General features: G+C 40.5%; 1 protein-coding gene and 1 non-coding gene across 2 annotated transcripts in view; both read right to left on the reverse strand.

Annotated features, from left to right (window-relative positions):
* Positions 1 to 21,465, reverse strand: part of DNAH11 (dynein axonemal heavy chain 11) — a 354,965-nt gene extending 333,500 nt beyond the window's left edge. Inside the window, exons 1-7 of the mRNA XM_018047336.1 lie at positions 21,072 to 21,465; positions 19,680 to 19,823; positions 12,175 to 12,371; positions 11,762 to 11,960; positions 10,903 to 11,002; positions 7,788 to 7,999; positions 33 to 266 (exon numbers count right to left, since the gene is read on the reverse strand). Of these exons, the coding sequence (XP_017902825.1) occupies positions 33 to 266; positions 7,788 to 7,999; positions 10,903 to 11,002; positions 11,762 to 11,960; positions 12,175 to 12,371; positions 19,680 to 19,823; positions 21,072 to 21,407 (1,422 nt within the window). The 5' untranslated portion in view covers positions 21,408 to 21,465. The remainder of the gene's footprint in view (positions 1 to 32; positions 267 to 7,787; positions 8,000 to 10,902; positions 11,003 to 11,761; positions 11,961 to 12,174; positions 12,372 to 19,679; positions 19,824 to 21,071) is intronic.
* On the reverse strand, positions 488 to 559 carry TRNAC-GCA. The gene has a single exon. It is a non-coding gene; the product is annotated as a tRNA-Cys (tRNA).

Below are 22,702 nucleotides of genomic sequence, written 5' to 3' on the forward strand. Positions count from 1 at the left end.
TATAAATCAATTAGAAGCCAATAAGTAATTACCTCTATTTTCATGAAACGATCAAGAAATTTGTCAAATCTATGAAACACCAGATAAGACTGGAAATCCCATGGTTTCAGTTCCTTATTTCCCATAAAATAGCTTGCCAATCCTTTTCTATAGTTGAAGAAACAATTTTTGAAAGTCTTTAAGATGTTAATGGTCACTTGGACCTTTTCCAAACAGTCTTCAATTTCCCCTTTCAAGAGATCTTCAGGTGAAAGGTAAGCTATTGCCTAGAAATCAAAGAAAGAATGATAAGAAAATATGTTTAATAGTTTTCCTGAAAATATCCATTTCAATGAAATGTTTTATTTTTCAGTGATTGAAGTGAAATCACTCAGTCGTGTCTGACTCTTTGCGACCCCATGGACTGTAGCCTACCAGTCTCCTCAGTCTATGGGATTTTCCATTCAAGAATACTGGAGTGGGTTGCCATTTCCTTCTCCAGGGGATCTTCCCGACCCAGGGATTGAACCTGGGTCTCCTGCGTTGCAGGCAGACGCTTTACCCTCTGAGCCACCGGGGATTTTCAAATAACAATGTCTAGAATTGGGCCAGCGATGCTGTGAAACAGAAGACACAAATTCTAGAAATTCAGGTAACTAGGTTTTAATGACATACATGTATACATTAACGAAATCTACAGAAGATGCTGTAATTACTGGCATCAAACATTCAACCATGACTGTTTTGCTAAGCTTCAAAGATAAAACAATGTGTAATCAGAATCTGCATGGCTATTTGAGGCAGCAAATACTCTACAATTTTTTTTTTTCATATAAGGAAATGTAGCGGCCAGGAGGGGAAACCTATGAGATCATGTATTTTAAAAATATGGTCATGTTACCTGGCAGCACAGGGTCACTTGCAAAGGTGAGGAAGAGCTGACAGAGGTGATTATACCACTGGCAGTTCTTTTAGGCTAACACACTTCTCTTCTGGGAGCTCATTACAGGACATAAAATCTAGCTAAGATAAGCAATCTGAACTGATTTTGAATAGTTGAAATGCAAAGGTGAGAACGATTAAAGAGAAACCAGCAGATTCATGTAGCAGCTCTCATAGTACCATCACTCAGTTCTTCCTTTTCCCCTATTTGTTATGAATCTTCACAATTTCCCTGTTTAGGGACCTCAAGAACCTATAAATTCTAATCCTGATGCATCTTCACCGCATATAAATTAAAGGTAAAATTGCATGCCTTTAATTCTACAGTTGTTTAGAAAGCTGTAACAGATCTCAATAGAGAATGTAATAAAAGCAGGTTCAACACAGTCTATTGAAGGAATGATTTCTAAATGCAGAGGTATTATCCTCCTTCTCCCATAAACGGCTACAGTTTTACAGGCAGTGGCTACAGTTTTACCAGAAATATAGACTCTGAGACATAAATGTGTAAAGTAGTTAAGAATATCATTCACTTGGTGTCTAAAAAGCCTACTGACTAATTCTTTCAACTCTAGCTAGATTCCCAATCTATACTCATTTCTCACTCAGGCTGGATGGAAAATTAACCTCTCCCTAAAGATTGCTAAATTTCATACAGAACAGGGATGAGAACTCCCAGGAATCCCTCAGTAACTTTAGTTTTGTAAGAGTCTTCACATTGGTATGGATTAGGGATTCCATCAGAGAAGGCAATGGCACCCCACTCCAGTACTCTTGCCTGGAAAATCCCATGGATGGAGGAGCCTGGTGAGCTGCAGTCCATGGGGTCATTAAGAGTCAGCCATGACTGAGCGACTTCACTTTCACTTTTCACTTTCATGCATTGGAGAAGGAAATGGCAACCCACTCCAGCATTCTTGCCTGGAGAACCCCAGGGACAGGGGAGCCTGGTGGGCTGCCATCTCTGGGGTTGCACAGAGTCGGACACGACTGAAGTGACGCAGCAGCAGCAGGTCCCCTGTCCAAAGCCTTATAAAATAAAAAATGACTAACCAGTTATTTTATCAATAAGCCAATCAATTAATGAATTTATCAGTGATAGCATTTTTTAAATTTAATTTTTATTTTACATTGGAGTATTGTTGCTTTACAATGTTGTATTAGTTTGATGTCTGTCTCCCAGCTTTTTCATCTTATTTATGTGATTTTATGGACTCTTGCTTAATTCTACCATCCCTTTTCCAAGCTCAACCTTGCAGACTTAAACTCTTTGTCATCTAGGATCTTGTGAATAAGAATATTCCCAAGAGAGACACTAAGCATGCTGTAGAACAGAGTGGAGGGCCTAGAGTGGTAATGACTCACAATGAACAGGGAGCAGAGTTTGGTAACCATGGAAGAAAAGCAAGGCCCTAAAATAAGGCACCATTACTGTGCCATTATCCAAGGCGGTCAGATGATGCCTTTTATACGCCTGGCCTAAATGACTATGTTAACAGCCACTGTTAGAAAACAAGTAAAGAGAAACACATTTGCTTTTAAAGTAACAAAGGATTTCTGACCGTGCCTGGAATGCCTAGAAAGATCGGGCAGACAAGGAAAATGAGTGAAGCAGATCAGGAACAACAGTGGGATGGTGGAGACCAAGGTCACCTGGACAGCACGTGGCCCATCTAAAGGCGGGAGCTGAAGCTCTAGCAGCTGACTGTGTCAATGGGGATGGAAGAACCAACGTAGAGAGACCTGACTTTTCAGTGGAGGCTAGAATGCTGGAATTTAAATAAGACCTAATTAATTAAAGCATTAGCAACATTTTTTTTAAAATAAAAAATTCTAAAATACTACGCAAAATAAAAACACTGCATTGATCCACTGGCCAAACACAGTCAACAGAATGCCAGTTTATACTTCTAATAGTAAGCTAAGGGTTCAAGGGTTCCAATGCTTCATAAACACACTGAAGTCTATAGATTCACAGAAACAAAGTACGTAAAAACTACGTAAGGAAATTATAAAAGACACATAAAATGTGTAACTACACAAACTGTGCAAAGTACAAAATTAAAAGAACAACATGGTATAATTCTATTCTATACCCACAAATCACAGCAAAATTTTAAAAAATGGTAATGCTAAAAGCTGGTGAATTACAGTAAAACTTGTTACACATAATAATAGCAATGCACTTAACATAAACCTTTTAAAATAATTTGTATATATCAAATATTGTTCAAGAGTCATGAAAAGATCATACCCCTTAATCAATATCAGGAATTTATATTAAGCTGATTATCCAAGTTAAGGAAAAAGGATTTTTGCATAAAGTTGTTGTCTACATATTGTTTATAATACAAGTGGCTGGAAGCAATCTACATTTCCAATAAAAATAAATTAACTTTTCAAGAAGATAGTTAAAATTATATGATAAAATGTATTAATAAGTTTTAGAGGAAGGAAAATTCTTTTAATGCTGAATTTGAGAGGGATGGAATTATAGGACTACTTCCATTATTATAAATGTCACACAATATTTTACAGATATCCCTGCTGCTGCTGCTAAGTCGCTTCAGTCATGTCCGACTCTGTGCAACCCCAGAAATGGCAGCCTACCAAGCTCCCCCGTCCCTGGGATTCTCCAGGCAAGAACGCTGGAGTGGGTTGCCATTTCCTTCTCCAATGCATGAGTGTGAAAAGTGAAAGTGAAGTTGCTCAGTCATGTCCAATTCGTGACCCCATGGACTGCAGCCCACCAGGCTCCTCCATCCATGGGAATTTTCCAGGCAAGAGTACTACAAATGCAAAATAAATATATAAAATGAACAGATAAAATCCAGATGTCAAAATCTCCTCAAAAGTCACTACACATAATAGGTCTGAAGTTTGTGAAGCCTGGTTTGTACTGCCTCACAACATCCATGGGAAGAGGGCTCAGTCAGACCCGCCATGACCAGGCCTGGCTGCCCTAGGTGGGGACAGCGGGAGGTCAGTTACCCCCAGCCAAGCTGGGTCTCTGACCAGACCAGGGCGCTTGAACAGGTGGCCTGGGTCATGGCCCCATATTTTACAGACATCACTAGTATACCACATATTACATGGTAAATAGAAATAAAAACTTATTTTAAACTATGGAGCATAACGTAATGGGTAAGAGCTCTTTCTTACAAGCTGGATGACCTTGCGCATGCTATTTATCCTTTCTGGACTTTGGGTGTCTTTTTTTTTAAATATAAGCTGGATCTACTAATAAACAGTACCTATATCATAGTGCCGTTAGAAGATTAAATTCATAGATTTTTGTAAAGGGCTTAGAAGAATTCTGGTAAATAAAAGAAACTACACAGTGCATGCTGGGGCTTTCCAGGCGGTACAGCAGTAAAGAATCCACCTGCCAATGCGAGACACACAGGAGACACTGGCTTGACTCCCGGGTTGGGAGGATCCCGTGGTGGAGAAAATGGCAACCCATTCCAGTATTCTCGCCTGGGAAATCTCGCGGACGGAGGAGCCTAGTGGGCTACAGTCCGTGGGGTTGCAGAAAGTTGCACATGGCTAACCGGCCATGCACATAGACACTGCATTAAAAAGGCATTAAAAATCAACTGGACAACAAACAACTGGAGGTGGCGATGGGTGTTGCAGAGTTTAGCTCTTCAGAGAACCCAGGTAGGAAAGTTTACTCATTGCCCATTTTTGATTCCTTCCATGTTGGGACAGATTTACTACAAAGTCTACTTGGAGAATCTAGGAAATTGGGTCAACTAAACCTTTGGACCTAAGCCAGGAATAGTAACTAAGGAACAAGGAAAGCGAGGTTATTTCCTCAGGAGTTTGGCAAACTTTGACCATGGACACTGACCAGGGGCCAGGGATAATAGGTTAACAGGCTTACAGCTAACCAGGGCTCTTTGCAAGCCATCTATAAAAATGAATGACAATCTTTGAGCTTTCTACACTAACAGGGCTTTGCAGTAAAAGTTTGGATCATTCTCAAAATGAGATGAGGATCCTCAAAAGGGGTTTGGGAGAAGCTGTGGTCACAGTTGTTAAAACCGCAGTAGGGATCAAAGCCTTTCACATGAGATATGCCCATTAGGGCCCAGTGCGCTCACTTAACAAAAGGGCAAAACTGAGTTTGCACAACAGAGAAACAGAAATAGAATGAAGCCAGAGGAAACACTAAAATATAGCAAGGAACTGATCCGTTATTTCCAATCAAGAGCTGCAACTAGTTCATAAGTCAACAGTTTGGAACTTTTACTGATTTCTATTAAATGTTGCACTGAGCATTTCATTTAGATTCTCTCCTTTGATCCTTACAACAGCCCATGAACTAGGCACTTACAAGGGCAGAAACTGAGGCTCTAAAGAGTGATTTAACTCCACTGTGTGCTCAGCCATGTCTGACTCTCCTGCGACCCCATGGACTATAGCCTGCCAGGCTCCTCTGTCCCTCGAATTCTCCAGGAAAGAAAACTGGAATGGGTAGCATTCCCTTCTCCTCTAAAATGGTTCAATCAGATTTGAATCTTGGTTGGTCTGAGTCCAAAAGCACTTTGCATATATTCTGTCTTGTCAGAAGCAGAGAGAAGAACACACACACCCACACACCCACACCCCTACCTCAATCTTATACTCGCCAAACTCTAAACTGCAGGTCAGAAGACCTGTACTTTAACTTGTCCTCCTAAATTCTCAAGGAAATTGAGCAAATGATATCTTTCAAGTTTCAGTTAATTCATCTGAAAAAGTATCAGGGATTGGAATGGAACCCAGTTCCCCAGCCAGTTTCTCCTACAACACCCTTCTCTTGAATGCTTAGGACAGCAAAGTGCTGGGGCCTGGGGCAGCAGAAGCTCTGAGCTGCTTGCCTTGACTATGAGCAGATTTTCAGGGTTCCCAGTTTCCTCCAATTTACCCCACTGTGCAATAAAATTTTTTAATTTTCAATATGAATCATGAGGTGAGAAGCATTAGACTAGATTGGGGATTTATTTAGGTCAATCATTGTTGTCCACCCTTCCCTGAGCTAGTGATCCAGATCTGTCTAAAATATCCTATCTTCCTGGCCACAGAATTGCTCCAGGAGAGAAAATAAAATGCTTTCAGTTCAGTTCAGTCGTGTCCGACTCTTTGCGACCCTGTGGACTGCAGCACACCAGGATTCCCTGTCCATCATAAAACCCATCGGTCCAGAACTAAAAACACAGTCAGTCTCTTTCCAGGGAAGTTCTAGTAGCAGAATATCCCTCTAGTGCTACCCAAAGCCACCTTATTTACATGTGATGAGAGGCTAAGAATCAAGTCAATCAAACACACATGAGCAAAGTGGAGTTTTGAAATTATCATCTGATTCTCCTGGAGAATGCTAATCCTCAAGTCTTTGCACACTGAGACTTTCCAGTTAACGTGAACTCAGGCCCTTCTTTCTGTTCCAGTTTGCCAGTTACAGGAAGAAGTGATGCGACTCTCGTAAGAGGCGTTCTTAGCCACACAGAGGCTAAGCCACACGCGCAGATTCTGATTCTCTGGCATCCATTTTACAAAAACCCCTTAGGGGTTCAGACCCATATCCTGATATAGACCCTGCTATGGACTGAACTGTGCCATACCCTCTGAAACAGTGCCTGTGCTGGAGCCCTAACCACTAATGTGACTACCCAGAGATGGAGTCTTTAACAGGTAATTCAGGTTAAATGAGGACAGGAGGGTGGACCCCGATCTGATAGGATTGTGGTTTTGTAAGAGGAGGAGGAAGATCTTTCTCTCCACCACATGAGGGTACAGAGAGAAGGCAGCTATCTGCAAGCCAGAAAGAACACTGGCCAGAATACACCAATGCAGGAACCTGGACAGGTCTCCCAGCCTCCAAAACTGTGAGAAAGCAATTTCTGAAAATAAAGCCACCCAACCTGTGGAATTCTGTTATAGCAACTCAAGCAGGCTTACACACCACACACATACAGACACAGACACACGCACCCTTCGAGAATCACTAGATGATACTCCCTTCTAGTATCTTTTAGCTCTGAAATTATGAAATGCTCTCTGATATTATGGACACAAGAGGAATTAAAACTTTCCACTGGATGAGGAAGCAATCTAATTTTTTAAAGTACTTTGTAATGTAAGTAAACAGTAGAGAAACAATTATAAGCAAGAGATTTTTAAAGATCACCCATGAATCAACATTTTTTTTAATTCGACTTTTTTTTTTAATTCAACTACTATTTTTTTTATTCGACTACTATTTTTTGAGGATCATTCTTGCTTCTACCCAGTTCTCTACTTTCCAAAAGTCTTCCCTCAGCCTGCATTTCCATGGAAACCAAAAGGAAAGATACAAAGAAAGTAACTACACATGTGTGCCTTGTATTAGAAGCTACCTTAAATCGCTGAAGAAAAGTAGGGTATTAAACAGAATCCAGTAACACCCTGTCCTGTGATTGTATTTAAGTTAATTCTAGTGCTCCTTTGCCATTTAGGATAGAAAATCACCTGGCCTTTGTTACCATAAAAGTCATCTCTGAAAAAAGAGGGATACAGTGATCTCTAACTGGATTTATTAATTCCTCATTGATTTAATAAAACTTGAAAAGTGAAAGCAATAGTTTTGTTCAGTTGTGTTGGACTCTTTGTAACCCCATGGACTATAGCCCGCCAGCCTCCTCTGTCCATGGAATTCTCCAGGCAAGAACACTGGAGTGGGTTGCCATTCCCATCTCCAGGGGATCTTCCCAACCCAAGGATCAAATCCGGGTCTCCTGCACTGCAGGCAGATTCTTTACTGCTGAGCCACCAGAGAAACCCCAATAAAACCTACTACATGGCAATAATTCTCACTGACTCTATTTTTTCATGCTACATACCTGGTCAATGAAGAGATTACAAAACTCTTGCAATAAAACTATAACCCGAGCAGGGGTATTATAAAACTTGGAATGACTCCAGATCAGACAGATGGTATGAAATAACGGGGCAATTAATGCACCGGTCTGTGGGAATTCCGTCTCCTGCAGACACTGAATGTGTCTTCTCAGGGGTCTCAGGTAAAGTTCCACATCTTGGGCTTCGAGCAGAGCTGAAAGGAAACCACCATTACTGTGAGGCAGTCTCTTCTATCTAAATTCGCTTCACAAGTTCAAGACAACAATGCAAAACAACATGGTTATACTTAAATGTTGCCTCTTTTTAGATTATTTATCCTACAATTGACATATGACAGGTTAGGAAAAGCTACACATATTGTCTGGCTGTAAGAATCCTTCAAAAGAGCCCGGCCATATTCACCCTTACAGTACAAGTAAATTGTGACTGAAGACTCACAAGCTTCATCAGCAGAATGTTAATTCCTCCTAGGTACTTGCTACCAGCACAATTTAATCATTTATTGTTTCATTCTTCTATCCTAGGAGAGTAACTTATACAATGACTGAAAAATTTTCTATTACATTATTATTCAATATATAACTACTGGAATTTTTAAGCATGGGTAATGAAAATATTTTGGACATAGACAGAGGCAACAGTTACAGGATACTGTGAATACACTGAATGCCACTGAACTGCACTCTTTAAAATTTTACGTTGTGTGAATTTCACCTTAAGTTTAAGCAGATCATATTGATGTTTGGTAGAAACCAACACAACGCTGTAAAGCAATCATCCTTCAATTAAAAATAAAGAAAATTTTAAAAATTGTTACGCATGGTAGGAATAAGGTATATTTTTTAAAGCTATAGAAAAAAAATTTAAACAGTTAACTGTTACTAGTTACTGCTTCATCTAATTCAAATTTTCTCTTAAAACTGGCGCTTTTGATGGCCCTAAATAGATTTCCTTCACATTCCATTTTACTCCTCAGGCTACAAATACTTTTGCTTAACTGAAAGGCGTCTCCTATGAAAGCAGGATATGAAGGAAACTAAATTCTTGTTTTATTGTGTATCCCAAAATACTCCTGTTAGAGATTAAAAACAAAATAACCTGCTACACGGTTTTTTTTTTTTTTTTTGGCTGTTGGAATCAGATTATCTACCCATCCACAGTACTCTACTTGACAAGTAACTCATATATCTGTCCATCTAATAATAAAGTCCTGGGAAGAAAGAAAGGGTCCAAGAACCATTTTTATCCCAGATGCATTCATGTTCTGAAATGAGTGTTTTCAATATTAATTTCAAAATCAAATAACTGCATGTAATAGGTAAAGTGCCCTTAAAATGTGATAAGCATATCTACTGACTTTACAGAGCCTCCAGTAAATCTTTGGGAGGGCCTTCTAACTCTAACTAACAATGGCTTTGGGCCACTTGCTCTACTCAAAGTGTTTTTTCCCCTGAATCTCTAGGCTGTATGCTCATAAGGCTCTAAGGATCCCTAGGATTTATTCCTGCAGACCTTATATCCAAAGAAAATGTTAAATCTTACCAACAGAAAAAAAAACACAAGCAGCTTCTATTTGTGGAGGGCACACTTACTGTGTGCCTAATACTTTGTACTTGTTTAGTTGCTAAGTCATGTCAGACTCTTTAGTGGCCCCATGGACTATAGCCCACCCAGGCTCCTCTGTCCATGGGATTTCCCAGGCAGGAATACTGGATTGCCATATCCTTTCCCGGGAGATCTTCCCAACCCAGGAATCGAACCCATGTCCCCTTCATTTCCTGCACTGGCGGGCGGACACTTTACCACTGAGCCACCAGGGAAGCCTGGTACTTTGTACACTATATATTAAATCTTCAATTCAGTGGTTCTCAGCTGGGGGAGGTCTTCCCCACTGAGGGTTATCTAGCAATGTCTTAAATTTTTTTTTTGTCATAATGGGCATGGGGGTAGTGGGTAGACTCCAGCAATGCTGCTAAATAGGGCAATGCATAGGGCGGTTCCCCACCACCAAGAATTATCCCGCCCAAAGTGTCAGTGGTGACAAGGTTGCAAAACAGTGCTTCAATCTTTGTAACAATTTGTAAAGTTTTAATGTACCAATTTGGCCAGTGGAAACCAGAGACTCAGCAAAAAGATGTACTGAGTGGATCTGGGGCAGAAACTCAGATCTAATTCCCTCTGTTTGAAAAAAGGCCTTAAGACAACAGTTTATGGAGAAAAGTCTAAAAAGTTAGCATAACTTTCTCAAAGTAAATTTTAAGTATTTTATAACCTTCCATGTATTATACATTAAAAATTAAAAAAAAAATTTTCTAATGTCAGAAACAAAAACAGCAGTTCCCTGGTGGTCTGGAGGTTAGGACTCTGTGCTTTCACTGCTGGGGGTCCAGGTCCAGTCTCTGGTCTGGGAACTAACATCCCACAAGCTGTGCACATAGCCAAAAAAACAAAACCACCAGCTACTGGGCCATGCTATCTTACAGTTTTATCATTTAAAACTTTAGAATCATGAATCAAATCCATATTTGCTTACACATGCCTAAAGAAACATGAACAGAAATCAAAAAACTATGGCAGGGGGTTACTCCTGGTTGAGACTGAAAAGATTAGGAGAATTTGCACTATTTTAAATTATAAATACCATCTTATAATTTCTGGCTTCTAACAATGTGCATGTATTATCTGTTGGAAATTCAACAAACAAACCCTCCTCTCTCTGTGTTAAATCTTCAATGATGATTTTGCACTCTTAGGAGTTAAATAAATGGTGGAACTTAGGCAAATTCCGAGATTCTACTGGGGAATAACTGGACTAATTGCAGCCCAACTGTTGATTAGAAAATCTCCATGCTGGGCATTCAATGACTTCCTGATAAATACCAAAAGCCTTTTCCCTCCACACAGGCATTCTCAAAGTACTTAAATGGTTTACTAACAGCTGAAGAATAAATTGTAGATGATTAAGATGGATTTACCATTAGAAGAGTCAAGTGCAATCATTTCAAGAGCATAAGAAGGGTAAAAGGAGGCTGAGCAAACAGACAGGAGTCTGATCAGGAGGGACCTCTGATCCAGGCCAAGGGACACGAGTCTTACCATTTTCCACAGCCATGAAAATGTTCTTCAATGTTGGAAAATAGCTGCTTTGCTTATTTTTCAGGATCTTAACCATTTTGAGGACAATAGGAGTCTGAAGCTAAATTGAAATATATACACAACCTAGATTAATGACTAAATAAAAGCATTCTGCAAAAAATATTTAAATTATATTCCATTAATGCACAATACACACAGTATTTAATACTCAAAAGATGTACCTGGTTTCAAGTTGAAAATAATTTTTTAAATTAACATTTTTCCTTAAGCTTGTATTTTATTTTACATTTATAGGTCTTTATTTGACTTTTTTAAAAACCTGATTTACATTTTATTATATATGTAAGATAAATTTTCATATAAAATCTGTTTCAGAAAAATCTCTAAGAGATAGATGAACAAGTGAATGAATGTCTTAGTTTTTAGAACATTAAATTGAATAACTTCTAAGGCAAACATTAGCAGAGGAACCAGTTAGTTCTTCCAAAGTTGCATCTCTCCACTAGGCAAAGCCTACTCCTTTCCCAAGTCAATTATATCAACTAGATTAATTAAATCATAAAAATCTTCAACATTTTCAACAAGTTCCCTTGGGAACTACACTTCCTAAGCCACAAAGTGCTTCCAATTACTCACATGCTGTCAAAATATTTTCAAAAAGGCAAATTCACCTTTAATACCCATTAATTAAATTCACCTTTAATACCCATACTATAGAGAATTTTGCAGTAAGAATTGAGTAAGTCATTCAGTGTGTTAAATCTTTAAAGTTATTGGAAATCACTGCTTTGGGGCACCAAATTCAACAAGTGACTCTGCTAATTCAATTGACAAGCAATTTCTAGGGCTCTCTACTTACTTGATCATAAATGCATGATAGGTTCTCTCTTCTCATCGTCCAGAAATCCAGTTCAGTTTGAGGATTTGAGTGAAGACCATTTAGCAAAGGCTGCACTGAATCTTTCTCTACAATTTCTTGGATTTGATGTGACCATTTAATAACCACTGATTCAATTGCATGGAGTACTTTCCTTTCATTTGGCTCCAGTCTGCAAACACTGAAATGATTAATAATATAATACAAAAATGAATCATTTCATCCAACTAAGGAGAGGACTTAGTATTTTAATAACTATTTTTTATTTTTAAAATATGCTGTCATTACAATAATATTCCTATATTGCTAACATGGGGGTGTTACGGGGGTGTGATATTAAGTAGGTATATCAGCTCTCCATTTTGACATCTTGTGTAAACGGTATCATTACGTACTTGGTATCTGAATATTTCTGATCCAGGTCAATGTTTCTTGCAATAGTGGGAATTGGTAGAAGAGTTCTTCTCAACATTTTGCCCCTAAAAATATGCATTTTACTTTTCATGACTTCTATATGATGTTCCATGTCTTGTGAAATAAAGCATGACCAGGGTGTATGGTTGTTCTTATTAGAAATAATTGGCACTAAAATCTAGAGAAAGAAAAACATTTTAAGAAGCAGAAAAATTAATTCACAGATAATGTATTCCTTCAAAGATTTTCTTGTTACACAAGATCGGCAACTAAACCAGTCAATTTCAATTTCATAAATGTCCTCCCGTGATATCAAATCTACAAACAGATGACAAAGTCAGTGACCCATTTAGACTTAATCAATTAGACAAATTCTTTCAAAGTAGAAGTACTACACTGCTTGTTCATTCATTTACATATTTATCAAACATTTATGAAGGCTCCCAGTAACTCAGACCCTGTATGAAATAAGCAAAATCATGTCAAGTAAGTAAACTGCTTTCTTAATGCAAATTGAACACACTCGAAGGAGTACTAATGGAAAAAATCTTCTTCAATCACATGGACACAAAAGCAAATTCATCTTGTCCAGCTCTGACAGACATCCCAGTGGGTTAAATTTTGATAGAAAGATATTTATTAAATCATATGAACCTGTTTTGGAACTCCTTCCACCATTAAGTTGGGAATATCAATGAAACTCCATGCGTGGGAAACCTCCAAAATTATTTTTTGTGTTCCCAAAGCCCAGCATATGTTAAGTAATTATAGTTTGTTGAGTTAGTGAAGTTAGTCTCTTCTTGCTTCCTCACTCTTTTCCTTGACGACACTCTTTTCCAATATGTACTAATTGTAAACATTTTCTTCTGACACAATCTGTCTAGACTTTCAGCATTAACCATAAAATTTCCATTAGCTAAAATGTGTAGAAAACAGCCTACCTTTTTAAAGTTGATTTTGAGAACACAATCTTCTAGTTAACTACAACAAACTGAAAATTCATTTTCCAGTGGGGATAAAACACATATTTCCAAATTGTATTACATTTTCCTGCCTTGTAATTTGTACCCACTACTTCTTGAGCTAGGAGATTAGTAAGAAATAGTGCGTCTTTCAATGGCAACTATCTAAATGTCCATCCAAAGATGAATGGATAAAGAAGATGTGTATATACAATGGAATACTACTCAGCCATAAAAAAGAATGAAATAAAGCCATCTGCAACATGAATGGACCTAGAGATTATCATACTAAGTGAATTAAGTCAGAAAGAGAAAGAAAAATGCCATATAGTGTTACTTATATGTGGAATCCAAAATATAAGGCACATGAACTTACATATGAAACAGAAATAGACTCCCAGGCAGAGAACAGACTTGTGGTTGCCAAGGGGGAGGAGGGTTGGGGAGGAAGGTCCTGGGAGCCGGAGATCGGCAGATGTCAACTCTTCCATAAAGGATGCATGAGCAATCAAGTCCTCCTGTGCAGCACAGGGCACTACACCCAATACCCTGAGATAAACCATAACGGGAAAGAATACATATATCTGAATCTTGCTCTCTATATATCTGAATTTGCTCTATAGCAGAAACTACTACAACACTATAAATCCACTATACTTCAATAAAAACAAAACAAAACAAGTGTGTCAAGCTCTGTGGGTCAGAACTGCCATGAGAGGTACATTTTCCTATCATGTGGAAAACACAGGAAAAACACCCATCTCTGACTGGGAGGGGGATTAGGGAAGACTCGCCAGGAAAGTTGATACTTAAAGGTGAACAAGTAGGGCAGGTAGAAACGTGAACACTGACGCGAAATCACTGAAGACTAAAGGAGTACATTGCTTCTGAGAAAGTTCCAGTCTGGCCTGCCTGAAATTGGAGCCAGCACCCCTAAGGAGAGGGGCTGTGAGGAAACCAGGGGTGGGGTTCATGAAGAGCTTTGGAAACGAGACTGAAGACTTAGGCTTGCTGGGCTGCCCATGCACTGACCCACTGAACCACTGCTTTCTAGATTAAATTCCTAGTATCAACAGCTTTTTCTAAAAGTCAGGGATAGGGATAATTCTGGTTCTTCATTTCCAGTTTACTGGATACTGTTTCAAACTTTCGCTTTATTTATTGTTCTGTGACAAGACCAACTTCTTTCAAAATTAAGTATTTGTGGCATAAGCGATAGATAAAACTGTTATGCAATTCTGAGCCACTTGCTTTGTAGAGCAGTTAAGCCGAGGGCTAGAGTAATTCCATGAACATCATTTCAAACAAGGTGACCTGGGATGTGCTCTGTAGTGAAAATAAACCTCGTTAGCAACAAACATATACAAAGGTTCAATTAATCTGCGGTTTTGTTTTTAGCTGAAAGTTTTTTGTCTAGGTTTTATGCTTTATAAGAAAAATCCCCAAACTTTCTCTGAACCAAAATAATTTGGACATGTTTACTAGCGGATATACAATTACAGGCAAAAAAGTCTCTGCTAGCATTCTCAATGGCACCCCACTCCAGTGTTCTTGCCTGGAAAATCGCATGGACAGAGGAGCCTGGTAGGCTGCAATCCCTGGGGTAGTGAAGAGTCGGACATGACTGAGCGACTTCACTTTCACTTTTCCCTTTCATGCGCTAGAGAAGGAAATGGCAACCCACTCCAGTGTTCTTGCCTGGAGAATCCCAGGGATGGGGGAGCCTGGTGGGCTGCCGTCTCTGGGGTCGCACAGAGTCGGACGTGGCTGAAGCGACCTAGCCGCATTCACTTTATCCTGTTTTGAAACTTGGCATCTTCCTTTTAACAACAGTTCTTAAATCAGTAGAGACTATTACCTGGGCAACAGTTTCAAAATACAGGAGCCTAGGTCTCTGCTAGACTTCTTAAATTGAAATATATAGGAATGTGGTCCAGATACTGATTCCAAGAACCAAATCATACTTTCATTCTGGCTTGAGAAACATTTACAGTTACTGTTTCTTTCAAGATATGGGTCAACATAATACTTAAATAACTGCATGACATTAATATTTTTGCTAAATTATATAATATAGTTAAAATAATAGCATATAGGGACACATGATAATATTGAACAGTAGACCTGGAGTAAAATTTTGCACACGTTAAATCTGAGATGTCTATTACACAGCAAGTGTCAAGTCCAGAAGGGCAGTGGAAGTCCAAGCTTCAAGTTCAGGAGAGAGATCAGGGCTGGGAAGAGAAATTTGGGAGAGCCTAGCATATCAACATAAATTACTGTTTATCAGTGTATATCTGTGTCAAACTTCAAAGACTATACAACATTGAATATAAATGAGAGTATATTAGGTCATTACTTGAGAAAAAAATAAATATGAAGTCATAAATGACTTTTTCTCATCTTCTGTTCAAACACCTGGTCCATCCCTTTATTTTACTACAACACTGGAAAATTCCCTCGACACTTTTCAACCCAATCACTACTTTGGTAACATAGTCCCTCTTTGGTCCTTGATTGAGTCATGGATTCACCAATCCTTGCATTAAGTGTTTTTCTTCTTAATGTACCAGAAAGTACCCAGAAAGATAGTAGTTAATTAATTTGGAATGCAAGTCACAAATGGCCCATTTGATTTCAAACTTTTAAATGAAATCTGTCCTATATAAAAACCTTCAGAGAACGCACATAACCATTATCATCTTTCAATAAATACATGGATGCAGGTTTGAAAATTGGCTTTGGTGGCAACCACCTGGATGAAAAACTTGCAGGGTGTTAGTTTTCTAATCAGCCTTTCCAGCTTTATTCCTCACCACCCTCCAGCTCTTCTTCCCCAATCTAACTGTAGTAATGTACTCTGTTTTTAAAAATGCAATCTGCATTTCCTCACCTCTCCACACCTAGTTACTGCTCCTTGTCCTTTAACAAACAATTTACCAAATAATTTACAATGATTTACCTTCAATAAATAATTTACCATACAACCATGGATGCTTTTGAGAGTAAAAACAATAAGAATTAGCAGATGTCACCCCATCTGTAACAGAGGAGACTGGAACCAACTCAGGCAAATCAAGACCTGTAACCTATTCGAGTTGAGACTTCCTACCTTCCCTGACAACTCTGTAAGATGTCACAGCATCCTGCTGAAACCGCTATGCCCACCACGCTGTATCCCTGTTTGTTCAGCTGTCTGCCTCCCTAGTTAGACTGCATGCTTCCTGAGGGCAGAAATGTCATCACTAACTGCCAGGTATGTCCTGTCAGTGGTACCAAGTAGATATTTAAAAAGTATTGACTAAGGGAACAAATTCCAAGTGAAAAGCCCAAAGGGACACTTGGGAATTTGTATGGTAATAGGCCCACAGTCGTCATAAATGTCAAAAAAATTCAAATGGAAATATCAGAAATCATACACCAAATGCTTTTCCTCTGTAAAAATATCCTGAAGCTCCATTGTTTTGCTTCTTAGAAGAGGATATCTTTAGCCCTTATTTAACTTTCATTCATTTAACAAGTACTTACTTAACTGTTACTATGTGTCAGGCAGAATCTTGGGGGTTTGGGACTCATTCCCCGTGGCTCAACTGGTAAAGAACCTGCCTGCCAATACAGGAGACGCAAGAGTCGTGGGTTCAGTTCCTGGGTTGGGAAGATCCCCTAGAGAAAGAAATGGCAACCCACTCCAGTATTCTTGCCTGGGGAACAGGAGCCTGGCAGGCTATGGCCCATGGGCTCGCAGAGTCTGATATGACTGAGTACGTAAGCACACAGTGAGGAAAGATTAAGAGCTGAGATGAGGGTAAGGCAAGTAAGGCACTCACTATGGAACAAAACATAAGAAGACACAAAAGAACCCCACAAACAACAACAGCTTGATTTGTTGTTTAGTCACTAAGTTGTGTCCGAATCTTTGCGACCTCATGGATGATAGCTTACCAGGCTCCTCTTTTTCATGGGGTTTTCCAGGCAAGAATACTGGAGAGGGTTGCCATTTCCTTCTCCAGGGGATCATCCCAACCCAGGGATAGAACCTGAGTCTCCTGCATTCCAGGTGGATTCTTCACCCCTGAGTTACCAGGAAAGCTCAACAACTCAGTAAGATGAATTATATTTGAAAATATTTTTTAAATAAAAATTTATCCAAAACTGATACACAAAACAGACAATTTTTTAATAAAGATGAGTGTTACTGACATTTTGCCTTAGGCTCCAATATGACTTGGCATGGCACTGTTAGTGATCCTATTTTTAAAGTGATTTATTTGCATTAATTTTTATTTTTAAAAATATTACCTTAGGGAATTCCCTGGTAGTCAGTGGTTAAGACTCCATGCTTTCACTGCTAGCACCTGAGTTCAATCCCTGCTCAGGGAACTAAGATCTTATAAGTCTTGTGGTACAGCCAAAGAAAAAAACAAAACACAAAAAAAACTGTCTTAAACTATTATTCATCTTGATTAATGAGTTGTTTTTGTTTCTCATCTCCCTGGAAGTTCTTCTCTTGAGCTGGGTGCCTCACTTGCCGGACCCTAGGTCCAGGCCCTTCAAAGATCCCTGTTTACCTGGAGGGCGGCTTCACAGACAAGAGATATTTGAGCAAAAAGACTTGAAAGACATGAATGGGTTGGCTGAGTGGATTCTGGGGAAGATGAAGAAACAAGAGCAAAGGCCCCAGGGCAGCAGTGTGCCTGAAATAATTAAGGAACCACCACAAGGAAGCCAGGAGTTAGCAACTGAAATAAGTTGAGAGGTCACAGGGAGGTCAGACCGCAGAGAATTTGGACTCTGACCGGGCCTCTTCATTCCGAATTTAAGTCTTGTCCACAAAGAAACCCAAGGGACAAGTGTGATGTCATCACTTCTTTCGTCTAAATGTTCATATCCTCAAGCATATTTAAATAAATTAGAATCTTCCAAAACCAGCTACACCCATAAGGTTCTGAATGTTTTATGTCTTCTATAGATATACTCATGGACAGTTTACTCTTTCACTTGAACTTCTCAGAGGGCTATGCAGAGAAAGGTCAGAGAAACCGGAAAGGGTTTTATATCTTTTGTCACAGATGGTAGAGAAAGCATTCCAACAAGGAGTGCAGCTTTGCACTTCTAAGTCCAGTTGATGGCAGCCTGGATTCCCATGACCAAAGGTCATTTACACTCCCTGTGAAACCCTTTCATCAGATCAGTGAAAATCTCCTGAACACCTGTGACCTAACAAAAACTGTCTTGAGCACTTAAGATAGAAAACTCTCTTCCTAGTGTCTTCTGGAAATCAACTAACACTATAGAAACTCAATCGAGGGAAACCATGGTAGAACTGAAGTTGGGGGAGAGAAGCCCCAGCTAATCCAGAGACGGCAAGAAAATACTTTTCAAGAAGAAAGAAGAGCCTCAGGAAGTAGAAGAGGTGTGAAAGACGGAGGCTGACCAATCTTCAGTAAGAAATACGTACATTGGCAATTACTCCTACATTAAATATCGGTCTTGGCAAGACTGTTTTGACGACTTATACCCAGCTTAGTGATACTAACCCAGTTCCCCCCAATTTGGTGTGCATTAGAATCACTGGACTTCCCCGGTAGCTCAGAATGCAGGAAACCTGGGTTGGATTCCTCAGTCGGGAAGATCCCCTGGAGAAGGGAATGACAACCTACTCTAGTATTCTTGCCTGGAGAATTCCATGGACAAAGGAGCCTTTTATGGTCCATGGGGGGTCGAAAAGAGTCAAACATGACTGAGTGACTAACACAGCCCCACACAGGCACAGCATCACCTGAGAATCTTTAACCACTACCGCAGCCTGGCTCCCACCCCAATGATTGGTATTATGTGTCACCTGGGCAGAGTTACATTGGCTCCCCAGGTGATGCTAATCTTCAGCAAACAACTTCAGTTGAAAACAACTGCTCTGGTTCTTCCAAATTCAGTCATTTTGTATCTTATTCCTCAAAGCTGGTTTCTGAACAAACAGCATCAGCTCCACTACAGACCTACTACATCAGTTTGCCTTTACCAAAATCCCTAAGTGGTCTTAGGAACATTAGAGTGCCAGTAACATGGGTTTGGAGAGTAGTTCTCTGATTGAAGGGGAGAGAAAAGGAATTTTAAGGCACTAACTGCTAATACTTTGTTTCTGTTATCTTTTTCCATTATCTCACACGAATGCACTTAGAAACAAACAGGAATCTTAAAAACTGATAACACACTTTCAAAGTGTATATCTATCTTTATTCTAAACAGGAAGTTTAATACTTTAGCTAAGTGCAGAAGCCTATTCCAGTTGCTTTTTAATTTCCTTCCGTTATTTAGAAAGAACGGGGTATAGGATGGTCCTACAAATTACCACCTGCTGAATGTCAGGGTCAGCTCATTTCAGGAACAGTCTAAATGCTACCATTTTCCATCCACCTGGCTAATGAGATGACCAGCTGCTACAGCTGGTTTTAATAGCCAGTTATCCTGAATTAACTTCAAGTGTCATGAAGATAAATATTAAAATATTAAGGATAGACCAGTACCTCGTCTAGGAAAGCAGTTACGTGTCCAAGAGATGAGGCAGGTAACTCTCCAAATAAAACTATCTGAGAGAAGTCATTTACTCCAATGTTTTCAGTAGTCTTCTTGGCAATATAAACAAGTTTATGTTTTACATCTCTTGGAATCTGAAACAAGAGCAACATAATTAAGTCCACAATGTAGCTTCCATGTTAACAAGCAAGATGTACTATATCTAACTTGTAACTGGATTGCAAGCATGAGAAACAAAATCTGGCATCCTGCCCACCTTTATAAATAAGATTGTTCCACTGCTTCTCTGCGACGTGTATACAGTTTTCTTTGTTCTTTTATAAAGCTAATTTCACAGTATTATTGGTGTGAAATATCACCTTTCAGAAGATCACTATAAACCATAAAGTCTCATAATTAAAAACAAATACAGGGAGAAATTAGAAATGTTTCCATCTCAGCAAAGGTTATTCTTTTGTATAACCTTTTCCTGTTAGAAATAAGCCCAACTGAGATAAAGACCAAGAGGTTACATTTGATTATTATCCTCAAAGCAAAAAAACAGATGTGTTTAATCAAGATATTCTAGCATTTTCACAACTACCAAGTCATTTCTTCAGATATCATGACTAATCTAATACTAAAGTGTTCTCTCTGCCTACTCTGACAAACTTTTAAAAACTAGGAGAGTAGCAAAACAAACAAAATTCGGAACTTGTCAAACTCCAGTTATTTTTTTCATCTGTGGGATCCCCGCCATATAATCGACCACATCTCACGATGATGGTACCACTTTACAACGTAAGAGCAAAGCACCCCAAGACTATAAATCTTGCTCCAAAGTCTAGAAGTACCAATGCTGTATTCGTAGAAGTACAAATACTGAACTCGTTAACGTTCAAGTGTACTAGAAGTCAAACTGAAAAAGGAAAAAGAAACACTGTTCTGAGCGCAGAGTGCCGGCAATCCTTTTTTTTTAAACTAAGTATTAGTATTATTCCCTGGGATGAAGTGTGGTTGACAGGCAGCCGGAGCCATGCCCAAGCTTTTTGGGCTCTGCCAAACACATGTGGCTCCAGAGTGACCCAAGAACAATTTAAAGGAAAGTTATCTGGCACAGAGAATTCACTTTGCGCCTAACAACCGCGCAGCTAAAGAACGCGCGGCTTTTGCAGGCTCAAAGGCTGACCTTCCAGAAAACTAACCAACAGCCGCTCAGCAGAGTGGAAGCACCTGGGGGATTCTGTGGACTCCGGGGGCAGGCACTCGATAGAAGTTATTTATTTATGTTAAAGAGCCCTAACACATGTCCCGAAGGAACCCACGGAGGCGCGACTGGCCAGTCCCGCCCGGGTGTCCTCCAGGCGGGACGCGAGGTGTGGCCGGGTCCCCTCACCCCTTACCTGGTGGGACGCCTCGAGCTGCCCCTCAGTGGCGACGCTGAACAAAAGGCAGCAGGCTGGGCTGGGGCTCTCCAGAAACTCCCCCAGAACCTGCCGGTTGTCTTCACTCTCCAAATGCTGGCTCCATTTCTCCTCCGGGAGGCCCAGTAACTGCTCCAGGCGGCAGCCGACGAAGCGCACCCGCGCGTCCCGGGCAAAACTCCGCGCTCTCCTGGCCGCCGCCACCTCCTCGTCTTCGTCTTCCTCCTCCAGCTCCACCAGGCCCGCCGCCTGCGGGCCGGCGCCCGGGGGGAGGCGAAGAATCGGGGCTTCCCGGGCTGCCGCCTGGGCTGCCATCGGGCCCGTCCGAGGAGGCGCGGGACCGGCCGGCGCCTCGCGCGCGTCGCTCCCCAGCCCCGGTAGGCGAGGCCGCCTGCACACGCGCGCCGCGGGAGGCGCCCACCTCCTCCAGCGATCACTGCGAGCGCGGCCGCTGTCCCACACCTGCGCCCACTCGGCCTCCCGCGTCTGCTCGCGGAGCTTAGCGCAGCGGGACCGAGTTCCGGAGGGTCTTCTGCAGCGCGTCCCGTTTCCCGGGGAACGGCGTCCCCGCCCCGGCCCGCTGAGGGCGGAGTGAGCGCCAAGCCAAGCGGCTTTCCGCAGGGGAGGGGCTTGCCCTCCACCGGTGTGAGCCACTCGGTGGCCTCTGCGCTGCCTTCTGGCTCCCTGGCACACAGGACATCTGCGTGGGGGCTCCCGGGGAGGGAGTCCAGTATTGTTAATTGCGGTGTTTTGAGCAATGCTGCCGTGTGCTGAACACCATGCTAAGTCCATCCTCTTGATTAGTTTAATACCTGGAAAGGCAGGGCTTCAGTTGGTCAGCTTATCTAGTGAGCAAAGAAATAAGTCACAAAGTGACTAAGCAACAAGATGATGGATTCATGTCTCGCACCCAGGGCTTTTAATTCACCTTGCCCACAGTAGTTAGCTGATTCCAGAAAACAACCCACACTGCAATTCAGCTTTCTTAGTTGTGGGAATCCCAAGACCTAGGTATTCAAAATCCTGATTCCGAACTTCACCTGCCACTTACAGGGACGTTAATACACACAGTGAAAGAAAGAATGACGCTCTTTGGAAATGTCAAAGTTCTATGAAATATATAGAGAATTATTATTCAATCCAAGAGTAAAAGGTCACAGGAGAAAAGTTCCAGATTAGTAGCAGTCTCCCTGATGTTGAAATGGGATTTCAGTACAGTCTGTTAATGACATTTGTTAAGACTGAAGGAGCCAGAATTTTAAGAGGCAGTCCTTGAATTAAACCTTTTTAGGTCCTTTCCATTTAATTGTTCATTTCAAAATAAAAACTTCAAACTTCGTGTTTCTCAAGGAAACATGAGTGAGTGTTGCCCTTAATAATCCATTGTAGTAACTGATTATTGATAAATAGGTTGTTTCCAGCAAGACTTGGTGCCTTAACAGTTTGTTTTTTTTTTCTTCAGGATATCTGCGATGTCTGATAACCACTGTAGGTTTTCCTAGTTGTATCATCAGAATCTTGAATGCACACAGGCTCCTGGAAAGTCTTTATAATGACTTCAAACTTCAAGGCTGCTTTGTACTGGCCAGGGCAATCCTTAGGGTACCCAG

This window comes from Capra hircus, chromosome 4 (genome assembly GCF_001704415.2).
Source record: "Capra hircus breed San Clemente chromosome 4, ASM170441v1, whole genome shotgun sequence".
NCBI lineage: Eukaryota > Metazoa > Chordata > Mammalia > Artiodactyla > Bovidae > Capra > Capra hircus.